The sequence below is a fragment of the Schistocerca serialis genome, chromosome 6 (assembly GCF_023864345.2).
Source record: "Schistocerca serialis cubense isolate TAMUIC-IGC-003099 chromosome 6, iqSchSeri2.2, whole genome shotgun sequence".
Classification (NCBI taxonomy): domain Eukaryota; kingdom Metazoa; phylum Arthropoda; class Insecta; order Orthoptera; family Acrididae; genus Schistocerca; species Schistocerca serialis.
In genome coordinates, this window is record NC_064643.1 from 389,542,450 (window position 1) to 389,567,008 (window position 24,559).

At 40.3% G+C, this 24,559-nt stretch overlaps 1 protein-coding gene across 2 annotated transcripts in view; it reads left to right on the plus strand.

The window, feature by feature from the left end:
• The window catches only part of LOC126483752 (pleckstrin homology domain-containing family F member 2), a 145,610-nt gene that overhangs the window by 34,315 nt on the left and 86,736 nt on the right, over positions 1-24,559 (plus strand). For both annotated transcript variants that reach the window (XM_050106896.1, XM_050106895.1), the window contains exon 5: positions 10,632-10,757. In XM_050106896.1, the coding sequence (XP_049962853.1) occupies positions 10,632-10,757 (126 nt within the window). The remainder of the gene's footprint in view (positions 1-10,631; positions 10,758-24,559) is intronic.

A 24,559-nucleotide genomic window follows, 5' to 3' on the forward strand; every position in this document is an offset into this window, starting at 1 on the left:
ATCTGACACTGAATGACAAACCGCAACAACAGGAATTTGCTGTGGATATAGCATATTGATATGGATGTCAGCTTCCTGGAAAGATATTTTATTTTCAGACGAGGCAGCCTTTCATCAATCAGGAAGGGTTAATAGGCATAATGTTTGGATTTGGGGTTTGCAAAATCCACACATTGTCATTGGCCATGTTCGTGATAGCCCTAAATTAAACATCTGGTGTGGGCTAATGCACGACAGGGTTGTTGGACCGTTCTTCTTTGCGGAACAAACAGTGAATGGGTGTATCTGGACATGTTGGAGCAGCTTATGTACCCTCAGATACAAGACTCACAACCCAACATCATTTTTATACAAGATGGAGCTCTGCTGCGTTGGTCAATGGCTGTTCACAAGTTCCCGTGTAGGAACCCAGTTGTTGGATCGGACGTGGAGGACCCATTGCCTGGCCACCACGTTCACGCGACATTTGTTGCTTGAGTTCTTCATGTGGGGATTCGTGAAGGACCGCGTGTATGCGACCAAAGTTGGCGATATTCCTACGTTGCGATATCGTATCACTAATGCGATTGCAACAATACCAGAGGAAATGTTACAAAGAACTTGGCAAGAAATTGAATATAGACTCGATATTCTTCGTACTGCAAATACACTCCTGGAAATTGAAATAAGAACATCGTGAATTCATTGTCCCAGGAAGGGGAAACTTTATTGACACATTCCTGGGATCAGATACATCACATGATCACACTGACAGAACCACAGGCACATAGACACAGGCAACAGAGCATGCACAATGTCGGCACTAGTACAGTGTATATCCATCTTTCGCAGCAATGCAGGCTGCTATTCTCCCATGGAGACGATCGTAGAGATGCTGGATGTAGTCCTGTGGAACGGCTTGCCATGCCATTTCCACCTGGCGCCTCAGTTGGACCAGCGTTCGTGCTGGACGTGCAGACCGCGTGAGACGACGCTTCATCCAGTCCCAAACATGCTCAATGGGGGACAGATGCGGAGATCTTGCTGGCCAGGGTAGTTGACTTACACCTAGAGCACGTTGGGTGGCACGGGATACATGCGGACGTGCATTGTCCTGTTGGAACAGCAAGTTCCCTTGCCGGTCTAGGAATGGTAGAACGATGGGTTCGATGACGGTTTGGATGTACCGTGCACTATTCAGTGTCCCCTCGACGATCACCAGTGGTGTACGGCCAGTGTAGGTGATCGCTCCCCACACCATGATGCCGGGTGTTGGCCCTGTGTGCCTCGGTCGTATGCAGTCCTGATTGTGGCGCTCACCTGCACGGCACCAAACACGCATACGACCATCATTGGCACCAAGGCAGAAGCGACTCTCATCGCTGAAGACGACACGTCTCCATTCGTCCCTCCATTCACGCCTGTCGCGACACCACTGGAGGCGGGCTGCACGATGTTGGGGCGTGAGCGGAAGACGGCCTAATGGTGTGCGGGACCGTAGCCCAGCTTCATGGAGACGGTTGCGAATGGTCCTCGCCGATAACACAGGAGCAACAGTGTCCCTAATTTGCTGGGAAGTGGCGGTGCGGTCCCCTACGGCACTGCGTAGGATCCTACGGTCTTGGCGTGCATCCGTGCGTCGCTGCGGTCGGGTCCCAGGTCGACGGGCACGTGCACCTTCCGCCGACCACTGGCGACAATATCGATGTACTGTGGAGACCTCACGCCCCACGTGTTGAGCAATTCGGCGGTACGTCCACCCGGCCTCCCGCATGCCCACTATACGCCCTCGCTCAAAGTCCGTCAACTGCACATACGGTTCACGTCCACGCTGTCGCGGCATGCTACCAGTGTTAAAGACTGCGATGGAGCTCCGTATGCCACGGCAAACTGGCTGACACTGACGGCGACGATGCACAAATGCTGCGCAGCTAGCGCCATTCGACAGCCAACACCGCGGCTCCTGGTGTGTCCGCTGTGCTGTGCGTGTGATCATTGCTTGTACAGCCCTCTCGCAGTGTCCGGAGCAAGTATGGTGAGTCTGACACACCGGTGTCAATGTGTTCTTTTTTCCATTTCCAGGAGTGTAGTTCTCATGCAGAGGTGTATTGCTGATAAATAAATAAATTTTTTGAGATGCTCTACAATGTGGTGCATTTTTTATTGTCATATCTACTGTGGTTTCTTTTCCTGGGTCTTTGAAATCAGGGAGGTTTGAGTTGATGGATTTCTTCATGTGGGGATTCGTGAAGGACCACGTGTATGCGACCAAAGTGGACGATATTCACACGCTGCGACATCGTATCACTAATGCGATTGCAACAGTAACAGAGGAAATGTTACAAAGAACTTGGCAAGAAATTGAATATAGACTCGATATTCTTCGGACTGCTAATTGTTCACATGCAGAGGTGTATTGCTGATAAATAAATAAATTCTTTAGGATTCTCTACAATGTGGTGCATTTTTCATTGTCATATCTACTGTGATTTCTTTTCCCAGGTCTTTGAAATCATGGAGATTTGAGTGGGACACCCTGTATTTTCACATATTTAATAATTGGTGGCTCATGTTGTGCTAAGAGAGCATTTGTTATATTACTTCCCCTGTCATATCTTATCAAGCACTGAATCATCATCATCATCATCATCTCTCTAATGGTGTGTAAACCTATTCATTTATCTGCTCAGTATTTTCTGGTCTTTTATTTGCTGATCCTGTATTGTTGTTACCATTCTTATTTTCATTACCAATTTGTTCCGTGCTGCGTCTGGAATGCTGTCTTTCTGACTGATTTTCATTAGGTCCATTTTTCAAGATAACCTAAAAGGTTCTTAACTTTACCCCAGCCCTTACTTAAAAGTTTATATCTTACTCTCCGAGATAATCAACTTATCACTTCCAGTAAATGTTCCCCACTGATCGGGTCATCTACATACTTGGCCTTGTTTAATGGGTGTTCCACTTTTCTAGTTGTTGCTGTTGTAAAGTTTGTACCCTAGTAATTCTAAACGTAATTTTTTCTGAGCTCTTTCACTCTAGTATTTCAGTTTAAATCTGAGTTCAGAATCGTTATATGTTTTAAATTAGTCTTAACTTCAGCACACCCCCTTGCAATTCATTACTTGTTAAATGACTTAGCAACAAATCTTAGTTTGCTGTGGTCCATCCACGTGTCCGGTGACATACCTTTAAAAGCTTTTATTTTTTAAAAAAATGGGGTGTATGCCACCAGATGGTGGGAACTTCAGAAATTTATGATTTAATCCTCACTTAACACAGCTGTAAAATCGCCATCTGCATTATAATGTAACTTACTTCTAATTAACTCATCATGTTTTTCCTCCTCCTCCTGACTTGTATAATCTAAGTTCAACAAGCCACTACCTACATGAATTGTTTATGTGTTACCATTGGTGTCATCTGTATGCTGTGTGTCATTGCTGTTCCACCTATTGACATCATATCAAACAGTGAAATCGAAATGGGAATATTCTATTCTGACTGTGTGCATTGTTTTTCACAAGTTCTTTCCCACATCCCCCTAGAACTTAGAACTACTTAAACCTAACTAACCTAAGGACATCACATACATCCATGCCTGAGGCAGGATTCGAACCTGCGAACGTAGCGGTCACGCGGTTCCAGACTGAAGCGCCTAGGACCGCTCGGCCACCACGGCCAGCTATGTCATTAAATCCCATGTCTAATTTTTGATGTAAGTGGTACATTTTACCATAAGTCAGAGACATGAAATTGGATATGTTCTCTTCCAGTTTTGAAAACCTGCTATTCACTTGCTCTTCTAAATTTGTCTGTTTGTTATTTACGTATGAGAATTGCTCCAACACTGTTTGCAGGAATCCCTCCCTTGTCACACTTTCTTCTGTGAAATTCATGGTTGCTGAGTAAATTGCCGACACTTCATAAATAGCAATACAAAATTATTTATACTGTTAACCAGTGTATGTTAAGATTCGGATTGATCGAGTGTCTACTGAAGACGTAGCTAGTCGAATGACACAGAGCAGTGCACATTACTATTTGCAATGTAATGTAATTGCCCACAGGATAGCTTCCTGTGAATTATTCTTCGAACACAATATTTTCGTTATTACAGTTTACACCAGATGATGGAACTTTATTTTAAGTGTTCTGAGACTGGTCACGTATACACTAAAAGATTGATGATCCAGCAAATTTTGTGTGGTTTCTTCATTTTACAAAATGACTTATTCTGGTTGTCGTATCTGCTAAGGATGCTGCCTCACATCGTGGTGTCGGTTGCTGCTGTGTGGCATTATTGTGTGAGGTGCTGGAACTTGTGGAATGTTGCCAACTGTAGGTGAGATGCTCGCTGACGGCAGTGGCAGCGGATATACTAAAAGTTAACCTAATCTGCTTTAATAAAAATTGATCTTGATGTTGTAGTGCAATACCACTTTGTGGGCACTAATTGGTGGTATTAACAGCCATTGAATTAAATCAAGACACTTGATGTCAAATAATTATTCCACGTGTCGGTGTGACGACTTGTTTACTTCTGTTGGCATACTTGGTAACCACTTATTTATTGGAGTTGTCAAGCTCAAATAATTTGTATTTTGTGTTAAATTAATTGCATTCGGTCAAAATAATCTGAATTCTAGTTACGTATCAGAACTATTTACTGTTTGATGCTATTACTTTGACACAAAATTGTAATGTAATGCTAAGCAGGATTTAACACCACTGTCTAGTAATGCCACACCTTTTGCATGACTATAATTAATTTTTCTCGTTATTGCTTAGCAATTATTTTTCAAGTATAGTGCTTGAAAGGCTGCCTCTCTGTAATTCATTATCTTCTTGTTGTCTTATTTCAACTGAAACATAATTATGGTGTCAAGTTGTATATTTCGCTTTGGTTGACAGCAGTCGTACATTCTTCCAGTTCGAAAGTAGGATTGCCGCTTGTGAGGGGTCATGTCGTGCTTAAAATTTCTTGAAGTATGCCCCTGGCGTTGAAGTATGACCCTGGCACAAGTGGGAATAGACCTCCACAAATACCGGAAAATCTTAGTAGAATGACACTCTGATCACAAAATGAAAGCCCAAGTACTGAACATTGATTGATTTATTATTCACTGAATATCTCAACAACAGTATTACATTGAACTTAACAGTCTGGGGGCTTTGCACAGACACTCTACGTAGACTGTCTCATATCTTGGGATGCACATCAAAGACGTGTTGATTATGGTTTGGAAGCCCAAACCGCAGAACTTCACTAGAAGGAGCTCCATGGTGTTCCCTGCAGCATTGCAGACTCTGAGGAAATACTTGACCATGATGGTCAAATGAAGACCTTGCGTCACTGCATGGTGTCCCAGGAGTACCTCAAACATAAAAAAAATATGACCAACTGGAACCAGGATCGTACTACTCTTTCAGCTAATAGACACTAACTTCGTTTCTGGTGAATCAAGATTTGAACTGATCACATTTGCTCAATCATAAAAGCTGTAGCTTTGTACAGAGTCCATATGGCACCCAAACTCTAGTTTATTTCACAAAATGGTCTTGTAGCCTCAGAACACTAAAGAGAAATCTTTAGAATAATATAGTATATGTCCCAGGTAGTTGTTTCCATTGCTTTTTCTGCAGACTGAGTTATGAAATAACACACTTGAGACATGTTTATTCGAAGTTTTCAGGTATAACTGGTGTTGTTCCATACTACTAGATTACAGAAACAGAAATTCTCCATTTATTTGCATTACACAAGTTTTCCATGTACAGTGACCTTGCACATGAATTAAGCAAACACATTGATGGGTTTTGTAACTCTGTTATGGCTAGTTACTTAATTTCATGTTACATGCACCATTTGCCTGATACGTCATTATGATATGGAATGAGTCTTTTAAATTCACATCACAAATAAATTTTTAAATAGGGCTACATGATGACCATTTACTTGTAGTTTTCTTTTTTTTTAATATGTATGTGAGTTAGTTATTCCTACACTGCATCATTTACACATCAGAATAATAGAAATACATCTGCAGAATAGGAGTTCTCAGGGAATAACTTTTTCACTTTGTTTTCAAGTGTAACTTTGCCGTCTTACAGACATTTTATATGACTGGGGAGTGATCAAAAATTTTGGTAGCAACATTGTGCCTCCCTTTTCGTGCCAAAGGCAACCTTAACGTGGAATAATGAATGTCATTTTTTATTCTGATATTGTAATTATGTATATCATTCTTTCTTTTGAACAGCAGTGGATTATTTACATAAAAACTTCATGAGGGAATAAGTATACAATGAGACAGTAGTCGGAATGCCTAACTGTGAACGTGTATCAGCAGGATGATTGTGGATGAACAGATATTATTCTTACACAACGTTTTTGAGCTATGAAGACTTTCTTTCTTGAAGATGAGTTACTCCAGAACATGGTTCCATAAGACATTATTGAATGAAAATTAGCAAAACATGTCAACTTACCGATTTGTCTCTCCCCAAGATTTACAATGATTTTAAGTGCGGCTGTGGCTCGACTAAGTTAATTTAGGAGCTCCAGAATATGTTCTTTATAGTTTAAATTCTCATCAATATGGACAGCTATAAATTTTGAAGTTCCTGACATCATTATTATTTCCACACTGTGTGTTGCACTTACCATTGGTGTAATACCCTTAGATGTTCAGAACTGAGTATGTTGTGTCTGTTCAAAATCTAGAGACCATTCACAGAAACCCAGTCGGTGATATTTTTAAGAAGATTGTTTACCATTTCTTTTGTTTCTGTATGTATGCGTGGATCTTATGACTGGTTGAATATACACTACTGGCCATTAAAATTGCTGCACCACGAAGATGACGTGCTACGGATGCGAAATTTAACCGACAGGAAGAAGATGCTGTGATATGCAAATGATTAACTTTTCAGAGCATTCACACAAGGTTGGCGCCGGTGGCGACACCGACAACATGCTGACATGAGGAAAGTTTCCAACAGATTTCTCATAGACAAACAACAATTGACCGGAGGGGGAAGGTAGAGGAATAGGAGGAGGAGAGATGTAAAAATACAGTGTGTTCGTTAGTGGAATAGAAGGCTGTGTAGTGCTGGAGTAAGAACAGGAAAGGTGATATGTGGGTTGGGTGAAGGACTCTGACTAATGAAGTTGAGGGCAGGAGGGTTATGGGAACATAGGATATATTGCAGGGATGGTTCCCTCTGGTCAGTTAAGAAAACCTGGTGTTGGTAAGAAGAATCCTGATGGCACAGGCTATGAAGCAGTCATTGAACTGAAGAACATTGTGTTCGGCAGCGTATTCAGCATCTGGTTGGTCCAGCTGTTTCTTGACCACGGTTTGTTAGTGGCCATTTATGGGGACAGACAGTGTGTTGGTTGTCATGGCCACAGTTTGTCAGTGGCCAAGCACGACTCACGCCCCATCCTCACAGCTTCACTTCTGCCAATACCTCGTCACTTACCTTCCAAACTTTACAGAAGCTGTCCTGCAAACCAGGAGCTTCTGTGAAGTTTGGAAGGTAAGAGACGAGATACTGGCAGAAGTGAAGCTGTGAGGACGGGGTGTGAGTCGTGCTTGGGTAGCTCAGGTGGTAGAGCACTTGCCCACGAAAGGCAAAGGTCCCGAGTTTGAGTCTCGGTCTGACACACAGTTTTAATCTGCCAGAAAGTTTCAAGAGAAATCTAGGCCGTGTTGAGTGATTGAAGTGTTCATTTCTCCAAAGTCATGTAGATTTAAATGGGTTGGTTCCCATACATTTTCTGCAAGAAGCTCTGACAGCCTATGTTTCCTTTTCTTATTCAGATGTAGGCTGTGTCTATTATATCTTGATCTCCAATTACAGCAACATTGCACTCATACGAGATTTCATTTCAGTCAGCAGCAGTCTGCTCAACTTAGTGTTCACACAGACCACAACAGTGTTAATCCAGGGACTCACATCTTCATTGTATTGAATTTAAATGTATAGCAATAGGCTATTCTGATTAAGTGAAGCACCTTTTTGGAAGCCATTGGTCATTAACATAAATATTAATGAATGTTGATGAAACACATTCCCTTTGGTTAACAGTGTACTTGAAGTACCTTTCTGCTTTTTCCCTGCTGATGTAATAATGGAAGTTTTTGATTCGAGCATTCCAAGTTGTTCAGTGAAGCTTGAAGGTATTTAACTTTGTCTGGTTCTTGGTTTTTATTATTATTATTATTATTATTATTTGAAAAGAAAGAAAAACTGAAAGTAATTGAGAGGCTGTCAAATGAAAACCGAACACCTGCCACAACGGGGCCATGGAATGGTTCTATTAAAATGTAATCACCAAACACTTTAAGAAATTTATCCCACTGAGAGACAAGAGGATCAAGTCCTGTTCCTGTTCGCCTACTGAGGGATCTACAACTGCACTCAATCTTGCTCTTTGTGGTCTGAATGAAAACAATGTCCACACGTCTTTCTTCAAGTCAACAAAGATTTGAAAATCACACAGTAAAGATATAGGCTGTATTGAGGATGCTGCAGTGTTTCCCCACTAAATTGCTGAAGTGAACCCTTTATCCAGTTGGCAGGCTCATTAAGTTCCTTGAGTGTGCAACCATAATCAGCTTGCAGCACTATAAAGATACTTTACAGAAACTGTAACATGCCAAAAAGTCAAAACGCCCATGAATATTATTGGGTGGAATTGTCCTGTTGCACAATAATGCCCGTCTCCACACTGCCAGTCAGATGAAGGCTGCGCTTCAGCAATTTGTTTGGGAAACACTGCAACATCCTCCTTATAGCCAAGATCTTTCACCGTGCGATTTTCACATTTTTGGTGACCCGAAAAAAATCATGCATGGACGTCAGTTTAAATCAGACGATCAAGTGCAAGAGTGGGTGCAGTCTTAATCTGTTAGCTGCCGACTGCATACTATAAAACAGGAATTGATCATCCCATCTCCCAGTGGGATAAATGTCTTAATGCATGTGGTGATTAGTTTTGAATAGAACCGTTCCATGGTCCTGTTGTGGTGGCTTTCGGTTTTCATTTGACTGCTGCTTATAAGTTGTGCTGACAATTTGCTTGGTCAGTACATATGCATCAGGCCACAGTGCAACGCAGGGAGTACGCGACTGGCTGCCGTCCGCAGCGCGCCGTATTAACTGGTGTGGCCTCAGGCACGAATATGTGTCTTTTCTTAGCTCGGCATGGAGCCTTCCGATATGACCATAATTACAATGTCGGACATAGTGATGATGGGTGCGCGTAGTGTGTGTGTTTTATAATCCGCCTTTGCTAATAAAGCTGTTTAAACTTTCTTCTCGGTGTTCGCGTATTGCCGTACCTCAAGGACCCACTGCTTACAAATCCTGACAAATATTTCGTGTAATTATCATCCTGGGCAACAACACAAAAAACCTCCTCATAGAAGACTTTTTTTTTTTTATAATCAGTACTGTAGTCAAAGTTTTATAGCAGTGGGAAATTCACATTAGCTCACACATTTGCTCAGCAGATCTTGTCCGTGAGCAGCAGACAAGCTGTTGCAAGAATTCTTTGTGCTCTACAATTGATGTGCATTGAGTACAATATTTTTTAAGTTTAAAAGCTGAAGATTAAACTGGTATGTGATGAAGTGGTACTATATCAAACTGGGAGAGGAAAGAAGCTTTATAGCTTAGCTGACTAAAAGAAGGGGTGGATTAATAGGATACATGCTGCAGCTAATCATTGTTTAGTTTTGAAGCTCTAACAGCAACAGATTAAGTTACGCTTATTATGCAAACAACGTTAAAAAATAGTTGTTTGCATAACACATGGATCTGAATCCCATAAGAAATAGTTAATTTGGTAGTTTGTGCGTGCGTGTGCAATTTTTGGGTTTGGCATGAATAAGAACTATTTTATCATAAATTACCGACTTTTCCTTAATTACTCTGCAGATTTAATTTCAAACTGTTTTATATTAATTGATAAGCGATGGAGTTGTTCTTTAATTTTATTTATTTGTGGCAGAGGCAAACAACAATAAAAATACATATTTCGTTATGTAATGGTACTTGGTGAAAAACGTATAAAACATTATCTGCCCAAAATTATGTCATGTCATGGACGTGAGGTGTTAAGTGCTGTCCAGTCCTCCATTGTTTACCTCAAAGGGCAGTTGCTGCAGTTCATGTAGAGGGCTGTGGTTTGATCTCCACTACATTTGTAGAGCATTTATGGCTAGGCAAGCTCCCCTTTAACTTACTTACTCTGTATCTGCAAACACCAGAGTGAAGTCTAATTAACGATTTATAGATAGACCAGTATTCCTGATGTCCTGCGGGGAGATGTGCAGTTGGTAGCGTACAGCCCGTAAGGTGAGTGTTTCTCATCCTCCTGCAACTTAACCTTGAAGTCTGAGGAGGTTTGTTTAGATTTTTGATTGTATGGCGGAAACTCCTGTTAGACCTCAACGGCTGGTGGCCAGGTACTCGTATAACAGGTGTGCCTTTGCACTTTAGATCTCTCATTTGTGTCACAAACTTCTCATCTAAAATCTGGTGGAGCAATAGTGTTTGTTACTCTTTGATGTGTTTTTATAAAATCACTGTGTTGCTACAAAGGAAATGCTCTAATTTTCAAATTCTGTTTTCTCTAGAATTCAGAAATGGGTGGCTAATTCGCACAGCATCTAAATCTTTTGCGGTGTACGCTGCGACATCGACAGAGAAACAGGAATGGATGGCACATATCAACAAGTGTATTGAAGATTTGCTGCGGAAAAGTAAGTTTTCTTCTTTTAATATAACTACTCTTTCATTTTTTAATCAACTTTTCTTGAATCTACCTATAACAGAACTTTACTGTACCAAACACCAACCACCATAATCTTCAGCATATGTAGTTTGCGCAGGATACGGTGGCTGATGCACAGTAACCAGTTTTTGTCCAAAGTGCAGGACGAGTTCATTTTTTTGTTTGGAAGGGGAGGTCGATGAACATTTTCCATATTTCAGCCGGTCGGCACTGACAGAATCGAGGCGCATACCCTGCAATCTTTCTGAAACAATTTCTATTTGGTACAAAAATTAACCCCCCCATGAACCATGGACCTTGCCGTTGGTGGGGAGGCTTGCGTGCCTCAGCGATACAGATAGCCGTAATGTAGGTGCAACCACAACGGAGGGGTATCTGTTGAGAGGCCAGACAAACGTGTGGTTCCTGAAGAGGGGCAGCAGCCTTTTCAGTAGTTGCAAGGGCAACAGTCTGGATGATTGACTGATCTGGCCTTGTAACAATAACCAAAACGGCCTTGCTGTGCTGGTACTGCGAACGGCTGAAAGCAAGGGGAAACTACAGCCGCAATTTTTCCCGAGGGCATACAGCTTTACTGTATGATTACATGATGATGGCGTCCTCTTGGGTAAAATATTCCGGAGGTAAAATAGTCCCCCATTCGGATCTCCGGGCGGGGACTACTCAAGAGGATGTCGTTATCAGGAGAAAGAAAACTGGCGTTCTACGGATCGGAGCGTGGAATGTCAGATCCCTTAATCGGGCAGGTAGGTTAGAAAATTTAAAAAGGGAAATGGATAGGTTGAAGTTAGATATAGTGGGAATTAGTGAAGTTTGGTGGCAGGAGGAACAAGACTTCTGGTCAGGTGACTACAGGGTTATAAACACAAAATCAAATAGGGGGAATGCAGGAGTAGGTTTAATAATGAATAGGAAAATAGGAATGCGGGTAAGCTACTACAAACAGCATAGTGAACGCATTATTGTGGCCAAGATAGATACGAAGCCCACACCTACTACAGTAGTACAAGTTTATATGCCAACTAGCTCTGCAGATGACGAAGAAATTGAAGAAATGTATGATGAAATAAAAGAAATTATTCAGATTGTGAAGGGAGACGAAAATTTAATAGTCATGGGTGACTGGAATTCGAGTGTAGGAAAAGGGAGAGAAGGAAACATAGTAGGTGAATATGGATTGGGGGACAGAAATGAAAGAGGAAGCCGCCTGGTAGAATTTTGCACAGAGCACAACATAATCATAACTAACACTTGGTTTAAGAATCATGAAAGAAGGTTGTATACATGGAAGAACCCTGGAGATACTAAAAGGTATCAGATAGATTATATAATGGTAAGACAGAGATTTAGGAACCAGGTTTTAAATTGTAAGACATTTCCAGGGGCAGATGTGGACTCTGACCACAATCTATTGGTTATGACCTGTAGATGAAAACTGAAGAAACTGCAAAAAGGTGGGAATTTAAAGAGATGGGACCTGGATAAACTAAAAGAACCAGAGGTTGTACAGAGATTCAGGGAGAGCATAAGGGAGCAATTGACAGGAATGGGGGAAATAAATACAGTAGAAGAAGAATGGGTAGCTTTGAGGGATGAAGTAGTGAAGGCAGCAGAGGATCAAGTAGGTAAAAAGACGAGGGCTAGTAGAAATCCTTGGGTAACAGAAGAAATATTGAATTTAATTGATGAAAGGAGAAAATATAAAAATGCAGTAAGTGAAACAGGCAAAAAGGAATACAAACGTCTCAAGAATGAGATCGACAGGAAGTGCAAAATGGCTAAGCAGGGATGGCTAGAGGACAAATGTAAGGATGTAGAGGCCTATCTCACTAGGGGTAAGATAGATACCGCCTACAGGAAAATTAAAGAGACTTTTGGAGATAAGAGAACGACTTGTATGAATATCAAGAGCTCAGATGGAAACCCAGTTCTAAGCAAAGAAGGGAAAGCAGAAAGGTGGAAGGAGTATATAGAGGGTCTATACAAGGGCGATGTACTTGAGGACAATATTATGGAAATGGAAGAGGATGTAGATGAAGATGAAATGGGAGATATGATACTGCGTGAAGAGTTTGACAGAGCACTGAAAGACCTGAGTCGAAACAAGGCCCCCGGAGTAGACAATATTCCATTGGAACTACTGACGGCCGTGGGAGAGCCAGTCCTGACAAAACTTTACCATCTGGTGAGCAAGATGTATGAAACAGGCGAAATACCCTCAGACTTCAAGAAGAATATAATAATTCCAATCCCAAAGAAATCAGGTGTTGACAGATGTGAAAATTACCGAACTATCAGCTTAATAAGTCACAGCTGCAAAATACTAACACGAATTCTTTACAGACGAATGGAAAAACTAGTAGAAGCCAACCTCGGGGAAGATCAGTTTGGATTCCGTAGAAACACTGGAACACGTGAGGCAATACTGACCTTACGACTTATCTTAGAAGAAAGATTAAGGAAAGGCAAACCTACGTTTCTAGCATTTGTAGACTTAGAGAAAGCTTTTGACAACGTTGACTGGAATACTCTCTTTCAAATTCTAAAGGTGGCAGGGGTAAAATACAGGGAGCGAAAGGCTATTTACAATTTGTACAGAAACCAGATGGCAGTTATAAGAGTCGAGGGACATGAAAGGGAAGCAGTGGTTGGGAAGGGAGTAAGACAGGGTTGTAGCGTCTCCCCGATGTTGTTCAATCTGTATATTGAGCAAGCAGTAAAGGAAACAAAAGAAAAATTCGGAGTAGGTATTAAAATTCATGGAGAAGAAATAAAAACTTTGAGGTTCGCCGATGACATTGTAATTCTGTCAGAGACAGCAAAGGACTTGGAAGAGCAGTTGAACGGAATTGATGGTGTCTTGAAGGGAGGATATAAGATGAACATCAACAAAAGCAAAACAAGGATAATGGAATGTAGTCTAATTAAGTCGGGTGATGCTGAGGGAATTAGATTAGGAAATGAGGCACTTAAAGTAGTAAAGGAGTTTTGCTATTTGGGGAGCAAAATATCTGATGATGGTCGAAGTAGAGAGGATATAAAATGTAGGCTGGCAATGGCAAGGAAAGCGTTTCTGAAGAAGAGAAATTTGTTAACATCCAGTATTGATTTAAATGTCAGGAAGTCATTTCTGAAAGTATTCGTATGGAGTGTAGCCATGTATGGAAGTGAAACATGGACGATAAATAGTTTGGACAAGAAGAGAATAGAAGCTTTCGAAATGTGGTGCTACAGAAGAATGCTGAAGATTAGATGGGTAGATCACATAACTAATGAGGAAGTATTGAATAGGATTGGGGAGAAGAGAAGTTTGTGGCACAACTTGACCAGAAGAAGGGATCGGTTGGTAGGACATGTTCTGAGGCATCAAGGGATCACCAATTTAGTATTGGAGGGCAGCGTGGAGGGTAAAAATCGTAGAGGGAGACCAAGAGATGAATACACTAAGCAGATTCAGAAGGATGTAGGTTGCAGTAGGTACTGGGAGATGAAAAAGCTTGCACAGGATAGAGTAGCATGGAGAGCTGCATCAAACCAGTCTCAGGACTGAAGACCACAACAACAACAACAACAACAAAAATTAATTTCTGCATTACTTATAGCTTTATATGTCAGGTTCATTATGATGTGCCCATCATTTTGTTAATGGTTGTAGTAATTTTGATATTTACGTGGAAGTAAGACATTGCGCAAAATTTCTATGATTTTGCATTTGGTGCATACTAGATAATGTTTTGTTGCATATGACATTTAGCTAACATGTTGAATTTTTTTTAGACTTGGGTGGAAGTCTCTACCTGTCACCAGTCTTGAGAAAAAATTATGACATTGCATTTGTGATAGCACCGCACCAGTGGTAAAGCCAGAGTGAAATATCCACAGCTTCCTCATATTTGATAAACGGTTTGAGATATTGGCAAATGTTAACACACAAAGAGGAGAGCATTTTGCTGTGTGGTTAATATGCAAAACTTCATTGTCTACCGTGTTATTCCACCAACTACAGACATTTTAGGTGAAAGAATGTAATTTGTAAGGGTCATCAATAGCTGGTGAAACAAGAAATGTTAAGGGTTTTGGAAAAAGATAACTGAAGTCATTACTTGTTTATTTTATACCAATGATGTGCTTTTGCATGAGATGCTGAACTTACGTTTCCTCAGTTCCTCGCTTAATACATTTAATAAACCAATGTTTAGAATTCTCTTGCAGTTGCATCTGCACAACATGTTAGTGAGGGGAGACTGTGTAAACTTCTCTGAGTTTTGGCAAAAGAAGCAAATTTTAACATGGCAACAAAAGAAATGTGTAGGTTTTACTCAAAATACCCCACTCATGACACTTCTCTGAAAGTTACAGATGGTTAACAAACCAGGTGAAAATAAAGCGCTACATTTTCGGCGGAATTCTTTTTAGATACTAACTGAAGCAGAGGTGACATCTTTTTGAATGGTCACCGTGCAAATATGAGCGTGTAGGGGCTCCACTTAATACTTATAAAAAATGTGAGTGCAGGCTGCGGTCTAGTATGGCATTTTCCCTCCAGTGCTTTACATTTCCCCTACAGTGCGTGCCCGCAGCCCCCACCACTACCACTCTCCTCACGCTTACACTGCCATCTGCTCATGTACCGGCCATGTTATTCTGTGCTCACCGTACATATAGTTCAATTGATTTAGGGAGAAAGATATATTCCTGGTTATTTTGAATTTAGGGGTCTAACTTGGATACTTTTTCCCCGCCTTTGCATACAATCATATACCAAGTTATCAGTGAAACATTTTTGTTCCAGCTAGATGAAGATTCTTCTTATATCATATTTTTGTTCTACTTATATCATATTTTTACGCACTTGTGTTTCTTAGACTATTCGGCTTACTGACATAATCTAACAACTTCTACTAATGCTGATAGCATTAGTCGTCTCCAGAATCTGTCTCATTATCTTAGCTAATAGTTGTCAAACATTTCTTATGTAGCCCAAGTATTTTGTTTTATGTTGCTCTTTGTTTCCCTCATTTGCCTGTGAATTTATTCTTGGTACTTTTTACCTCCATGTTTTGGATGTTTTTGTACTTTCCTTTCTGTGAGGCCATTGAAGTTGGGCCTTAGGGGTTTATTGGAGATTTCTAATTATTTTACTTGCAACAGAGTTCACAGCTGTGATACATTTCTTGAAAGAAATAAGATTCGTGGAAAGCCTTTTATTTATAGCTATTTTATCATTTTGCGTGTGCTGTGTTGGTTGTGTAACCATTCTCAAATAAAATGTGTAGTCTGTTATCTGCATATGTTTTGGGTTATTTTCATGAGCAGTCTGTGGTTGGCTGGGATTGAAAGCTGTAACCGTCATGATGTTCAGTGTGGTACAAACATTAGCACACAGCTAAACCGTTTACTATTGTTATGTAGCACCGAGCTGTGTGTAGTGACAGTTTGTTCGCCACAAGTTGTTACTGCACACAGTTCAATGCTATCTGGTATTGGTAAATGGCATACTTGTGTGCTGCTGTCTGTTTTGTACCAAAAATTGTGGCTACAGCTTTGAAGTCTGGCCAACAACAGACTGCTCATGAAAATGACTGTAACCCAAAACATATGCAAATAACGCGTTAAACATTTTATTTGAGAATGGCCACACAGCAGAAAGTGTTACATGCAAAATAACAAATTGGAAATAAATAACAGCTGTTGCCAGAGACTAACAAGTCAAACACTCTAGTTTATCTGGCCCCTTACTTATTAATAAATATATTTTCAAAGGAATTACATATGAAAATGGTGTCCTGTTTCTCCTTTACAGTATTGATTTGAACTTACAACATATTATGTAATTCTTAGAGTCCACAGTATTGTTCTCACTGTGTATTATATTAGTCTGAGGAATTCCAGTTGAGAATAGTGTGTGCCTTAAAGAGTGTTTTTACTTTAAATTTAAAAGCTTTAGGTTTACCACATAAAATGTTTTTCTTACTGTTTTGTGTTGAAAGATTATTGAAAATGAATGGTGCAAAGAACATATTACTTTCATCAGTGCAATTACGAAGAAGCAATTCAGTTCTTAGTCTTTGCCATGTTCTACAGTAGTGTGTGTATGTGGAGGCAGATGATGGGCAGATGTGCAGAAGCTCATGCAATAACTTTATGCAACAGCTAATGGTGTCAGTCTTCCATTTCTACACCACAAGCTTTTCAGAGTGTGATTTCAGGATTTGACGATTTTTTTCATGACAGTGTGTCTCCTGATAGCTATTGCGTTATCTTGTGTTCATTATGGACAGTAGTAACGAAATGCATTTAATGTTATGTACAGACCACTCTCTCTTATTTCTTCACCAGTTTTGTGTTTAAAGTAGAAAATGTAACACATTTCTGCATTCCCATTTATAGAAAATGTAATAAATCTCTGCATTCCCATTTGTGGTGAGAGAGCAGTTGCACCATGTGAGCTGAGATCAGAGAGCTGCTACAAAGTATTATTTCTCCCCTTCTGTAGATCAGTCATTCACCTCTCTTCTTGGTTGCATGTTATTCTGTGTCTGTATGCTGTTCATATTCATGCAATACATTTAGCTTCAGTAATCCTATCCGCAATCGAAGGTGCCTACCAATGCTTGCAATTGCTCACGACCACGCATGCTCCCATTGAGGTAGTTCCTGCCACTTCTTCCAGGATGTGTGACAACATAGTACACCACTGGCCATTAAAATTGCTCTGCCGTAAAGATGACGTGCTACGGATGCGAAATTTATCCGACAGGAAGAAGATGCTGTGATATGCAAATGATTAGCTTTTCAGAGCATTCACACAAGGTTGGTGCCGGTGGCGACACCTACAACATGCTGACATGAGGAAAGTTTCCAACCGATTTCTCATAGACAAACAGCAATTGACCGGTGTTGCCTGGTGAAATGTTGTTTTGATGCCTCGTGTAAGGAGGAGAAATGCGTACCATCATGTTTCCGACTTTGATAAAGGTCAGAATGTAGCCTATAGCAAATGCAGTTTATCGTATCGCGACATTGCTGCTCGCGGTGGTCGAGATCTAATGACTGTTAGCAGAATATGGAATCGGTGGGTTCAGGAGGATAATGCGGAACGCTGTGCTGGATCCCAATGGCCTCATATCACTAGCAGTTGAGATGACAGGCATCTTATCTGCATGGCTGTAATGGATCGTGCAGCCACGTCTTGATCCCTGAGTCAACAGATGGGGACGTTTGCAAGACAACAACCATCTGCATGAACGGTTTGATGATGTTTGCAGCAGCATGGACTATCAACTCAGAGACCATGGCTGCGGTTACCCTTGATGCTGCATCACAGCCAGGAGCGCCTGCGATGGCGTACTCAATGACAAACCTGGGTGCATGAATGGCAAAACGTAATTTTTTCGGATGAATCCAGGTTTTGTTTACAGCATCATGATGGTTGCATTCGTGTTTGGCGACATCACGGTGAACGCACATTGGAAGTGTGTATTCGTCATCGCCATACTGGCGTATCACCTGGCGTGATGGTATGGGGTGCCATTGGTTACACATCTTGGTCACCTCTTGTTCGCATTGATGGCACTTTGAACAGTGGATGTTACATTTCAGATGTGTTTCGACCCATGGCTCTACCCTTCATTTGATCCCTGCGAAACCCTATATTTCAGCAGCATAATGCACGACCACATGTTGCAGGTCCTGTATGGGCCTTTCTTGATACAGAAAATGTTCTACTGCTTCCCTGGCCAGCACATTCTCCAGATCTCTCACCAATTGAAAACGTCTGGTCAATGGTGGACGAGCAACTGGCTCGTCACAATACGCCAGTCACTACTCGTGAAGAACTGTGGTATCGTGTTGAAGCTGCATGGGCAGCTGTACCTGTACACGCCATCCAAGCTCTGTTTGACTCAATGCCCAGGCGTATCAAGGCCATTATTACGGCCAGAGGTGGTTGTTCTGGGTACTGATTTCTCAGGATCTATGCACCCAAATTGCGTGAATATGTAACCACATGTCAGTTCTCATGTAATATATTTGTCGAATGAATACCCGTTTATCATCTACATTTCTTCTTGGTGTAGCAATTTTACTGGCCAGTGGTGTAAATGGACAACCTTTTATTTGTTTTCCATTTTATAGGTAAATTTTTGTCTCTTAGTCACTACTAATGTGCACCTGCAAGTTGTACAGGTAAGTTATTAACTACCCTTCTTTGAGAGAGCAGCCTCGTGATGCCAATTGATAATTTTTTTGAGATAGCAGATCTTGTATATTTATCACCTTGGTTAGTAATTAATTTTTGAAAATTGTGAGAACTATTGTCAGCTATCTCTTTTTTGATATATGCCGTATGTGTATTCTTGTCTTCTTTCTATGTCTACATCTACATGGATACTCTGCAAATCACATTTAAGTGCCCGGCAGAGGGTTCATCGAACCACCTTCACAATTCTCTATTATTCCAATCTCATATAGCGTGTGGAAAGAATGAACATCTATATCTTTCCGTACGAGCTCTGATTTCCCTTATTTTATTGTGTTGATCGTTCCACCGTACATAGGCCGGTGTCAACAAAATATTTTTGCATTCGGTGATTGGAATTGCGTGAGAAGATTCCGTCACAACGAAAAACGCCTTTCATTTAGTTATTTCCAGACCAAATTCCATATCATTTCTGTGACACTCTCTCCCATATTTCGCGATAATACAAAACATGCTGACTTTGTTTGAACTTTTTCGATGTACTACGTCAGTCTTCCCTGGTGAGGATCCCACACCGTGGAGCAGTATTCTAAAAGAGGACGGGCAAGCGTAGTGTAGGCAGTCTCTTTAGTAGGTCTGTTACATTTTCTGAGTGTCCTGCCAATAAAACACAGCCTTTGGTTAGCCTTCCCCACAACATTTTCTGTGTTCTTTCCAATTTAAGTCATTTGTAATTGTAATACCTGGGTATTTAGTAGAATTTACAGCTTTTAGATTAGTCTGATTTATTGTGTAGCCGAAGTTTAACGAGTTCCTTTTAGTTTTTATGTGGATGACCTCACACTGTTAATTATTTAGGGTCAACTGCCACTTTTCGCACCATTCAGATATTTTTTATAAATCGTTTTGCAGTTTGTTTTGATCTTCTGATGACTTTATTAGTCGATAAACGACAGCGTCATCTGGAAACAACCGAAGACCGCTGCTCAGATTGTCTCCCAAATCGTTTATATAGATAAGGATCAGCAAAGGGCCTATAACACTACCTTGGGGAATGCCTGAAATCCCTTCTGTTTTACTTGATGACTTTCCATCGATTTCTATGAACTGTGACCTCTCTGACAGGAAATCGCAAATCCAGTCACATAACTGAGATGATATTCCATAAGCACGCAATTTTACTAAGAGCCGCTTGTGTGGTACAGTGTCAAAAGCCTTCCAGAAATCCAGGAATGCGGAATCAATCTGAAATCCCTTGTCAATAGCACTCGACACTTCGTGTGAATAAAGAGCTAGTTGTGTTTCACAGGAACGATGTTTTCTAAACCCATGTTGACTGTGTGTCAATAGACCGTTTCCTTCGAGGTAATTCATAATCTTCGAACACAATATATTTTCTAAAATCCTGCTGCATATTGACGTTAACGATATGAGCCTGTAATTTAGTGGATTACTCCTATTACCTTTCTTGAATATTGGTGTGACCTGTGTAACTTTCCAGTCTTTGGGTACGGATCTTTCGTTGAGCGAATGGTTGTATATGATTTTTAAGTATGGAGCTAATGCATCAGCATACTACTAAAGGAACCTAATTATGAAACAGCCTGTACCAGAAGACTTGCTTTTATTAAGTGATTTGAGTTGCTTCACTACTCCGAGGATATTTACTTCTATGTTACTCATGTTGGCAGCTGTTCTCGATTCGAATTCTGGAATATTTACTTCATCTTATTTTGTAAAGGCATTTCGGAAGGCTGTGTTTAGTAAATCTGCTTTGGAAGCACTGTCTTGGATAGTATCTCCATTGTAATTGCGCAGAGAAGGCATTGATTGTTTCTTGCCGCTAACATACTCCACATACAACCAGAATTTCTTTGGATTTTCTGCCAGGTTTCGAGACAAAGTTTCATTGTGGAAACTGTTATAAGCGTCTCGCATTGAACTCCGTGCTAAGTTTCGAGCTTCTGTAAAGGACCGCCAATCTTGGGGATTTTGCGTAAGGCATTGTTATTAATTAAATTTCTGTAATGTTAATCCTGTTGAAAGCGCCGTCCAGCTGTGACTGAAGTTTTGAGTGACACTACTGAAAGAGAAATGTGCCATCTGCAAAATAGAAGACTTCAACCATTCAAATTGTCATATTCCTCATATCAGTCAGTTCCTCATAATAAATCTTCAAATTGTTAACTGGACAGTTTTGAATGACATTACAAATGACTGAGTTTTGATTGTTCGTAACTTTTGGATCAGTTCATCCCCACCCCCCACCCCAACCCAATACTTTGATAACCTTTTGGTAAAATGTTGTACTCCGCTGAAGTTTTACAGAAGTACATAACTGCCTTAATCGCTGCCTTCAGTTCTCTGGATTATCTCTCCAACATGGAGCATACATGGATTTGCTATTTCTCCACACTAGTGCACATTATGTTTTAGCACCAATCATTCCTATTATAGTTCACAACTTGGTGCTCACTCAAATGTAATCCCTCCCACCCTATTTCAGTTGGATGATACAGTGGCTGTCAAAGGGGTCAGAACATTGTTCTTGCAAAATGTTGTATATTGGATGCATCCGTTCCCAATCAATGCCTCCGCATCATCTTCATTGTGTGCCACACCTCATCGGCTCTGGACTCTGGTACCTGTATGTTGCATGCCTAAACTGTCTATCTGCCATCCCTCCCTCACACATTCCTATCCTGAATGCCTGCTGCCTCGTTTACAGTGGAAATTTGGATTAAATTGCTGCATTCCATTCAAAAAATCAACTTCAGTAACTTTTTTTTGTTGTACATGCTTAGTTATTTGTGCACTTTGGTACCTTTTAAAACTTCACTTTAGAAAAAAGCCGTTTTTCTAATGAGCTATCGATAAAGTCCAAATGTACTTCAATGGTTGTCATGTTTTTAAAATGTAGGCATGTCCTTTCAGTGTTCATAGTATCAGAGAAATAGCTGCTTCAGCACATAGGTTAGTTATGAGGAGCATTAATATTGAACACTTTGCATGTTTTTCTTCAACAGAGTATGTATTCAGATTCCACATAGTAACTTATATTATATCCTATTTTTTGTTTTACACTCAGGTGTCAACTGATAATTTAACTGACATTTGTCAGTTTTCGTGCTGGTACTCTCTCTTCTTCTGCTCTGGTTGCCAACTAAATAATAAAGTTGATATTGAGAGGTAGGCTACTGTGCATGAAGAGGTTTTTATAGTCACTTTCCATGTTTATACAGTGAAATTAGCAGCATGCACCCCTTTGCAATAGTGTGTGACTATACCTTGTCATATGATAAAATTTAGTTCCTTAATGGCCAGTCTTATACTACACTTTGCTTTATTGTGTGAAAGTGACAAGTACAGGCACACTGGCTGCGGATAATAGCTGTGGCTTGGAGCGACATATCTTCCAAGAATCTCCTACTCAACTACACATAGTGCAAGGTTATTTACATTTCTGTGGAGTCATCATCTGATGCATATGAAATAGCTGAATAGAGATGGTTTCACTGTCGATAAATTACGCGAATATAAATTGGGGCATAGGCTTCAGAGCAAGTGATACTGTAAGGTATAGAAAATGGATGACAGGTATTTCATTTTGGCAATGTGAATATATCTGTAGTGTGTTATTTCATTCAGAAGATTTGATTCTGTAATATGTAACATCATAATATTCTACATTGAAATAGAACTGGTTTAAATTTAAGGAAGTGAATTGTCCCAATCTTTTTCTTCCTCTTGTCACTTGGATGAAAGCATGAAACGGATTATGTCAAAAGCTACTTCACATTGTTCCATTGCATGATGAAAATTTGGTACAAGCAAATTACATGGTTTAATGAAATTGTTCCTTTAAAAGTGGGCGTTTCTTCTGTGACTAGGGGAGCCATTTAGCTATAACTAAGCAAAAAGTATAGAATTTAATTGTCCAAACTGTGTTAGAAGCTATAAGTTGTGGGAGAAATGATGTAGTAACAGTTTTATAACTGATATTAGTATTCATTTTGCTATGCTACCATCTTGTCTCTGTTAATTACTTCCTTCCTAATTAGGAATATCCTTTATTTGACTGTGAGGCATCATACTGTGAAATGGTAACTCCTCTTTACAGTAGTTGATCAGTAATTATGATTTTACTATACACTTAACTACAAAATGGTGCAAGCAAGTTGTTGTTGTTGTTGTGGTCTTCAGTCCTGAGACTGGTTTGATGCAGCTCTCCATGCTACCCTATCCTGTGCAAGCTTCTTCATCTCCCAGTACTTACTGCAACCTACATCCTTCTGAATCGGCTTAGTGTATTCATCTCTTGGTCTCCCTCTATGATTTTTACCCTCCACGCTGCCCTCCAGTACTAAATTGGTGATCCCTTGATACCTCAGAACATGTCCTACCAACCGATCCCTTCTTCTAGTCAAGTTGTGCCACAAACTCCTCTTCTCCCCAATTCTATTCAATACCTCCTCATTATTTATGTGATCTACCCATCTGAGCAAGCTACCACACATGAAATAATTCTTATGCAAATAGGTGGGGAGATGCTAACTGTACTGTTATTTGTTTCCAAACTTTTAGATGTTTGAGGGTGGGACACTAACATCACAAATGGAACACATTAGCAGGAACAATTGAGCCTATCTGCATTCCTGCTCGCAGAAAATGTTAACATGTAAAACACCTCAGACTGAACAGCATGTAATTAACTAATAATCAGTAATTAAATGTACAGTTATAGCAGCATTGAATTGATGGCACAGTGCTCACTGTGGTGGATGGTCTTTTAATTACAACTGTGAAAATCGTATAATTCTTATAAATATAAGTGTGCATAAGTTCACTGTCTAGTAAATATGTGAAAGACTGCATTCTAATAGTGGAAACTCCAGATTGAAATATCGACAATATTAGGAAAATGATATGTTGCTATTCACCATATAGATGACATGTCGAGTTGCAGCCAGGCACAATGAAAAGACTTACACATTTAGCTTTCAACCCAAGCCTTCTTAAAAACACACAAGCCAGCACACTGCTCGCACACATGGCCGCTCTCTGATGCAACTCCAACCAGAAGCTTTGGCTTTGGTCGAAAACTCATGTGTAACAGTCTTTTCATTTTGCATGTCAGGAACTCAACATGTCATCTTTATGGAAAGACAACATTTAACTAACATTATGCAAAAACTTGAACTGCACTGGTTAGCACTTCAGTTTTCTCACACAATGAAATTATTGTTTTCACTGAACTTTATTCACCGCAGTGCCTCTACTGCTTAGTAATGAATTTGGAGCTCTTTCTTGTAAAGTCAGCTTTGTTGAATATGCCGCAGTTATTTGATATATTTGCTACAGGAAGCTGATTTATTAGTCAAATGATCCCATTGCATTAGTTGATTTTAGAATATATTAACTTTAGCTTGTACGAGATTTCTTTTGTAATTGTTAACTACAAAACAAATGTTTTAGGCACATGGAATGTAGTATTGGGTTGCACCTACTACTTAACTAGTAAAATGTGTAAGACCATTTGCAATGAACAGACAAGAGATTATTCAAAATAA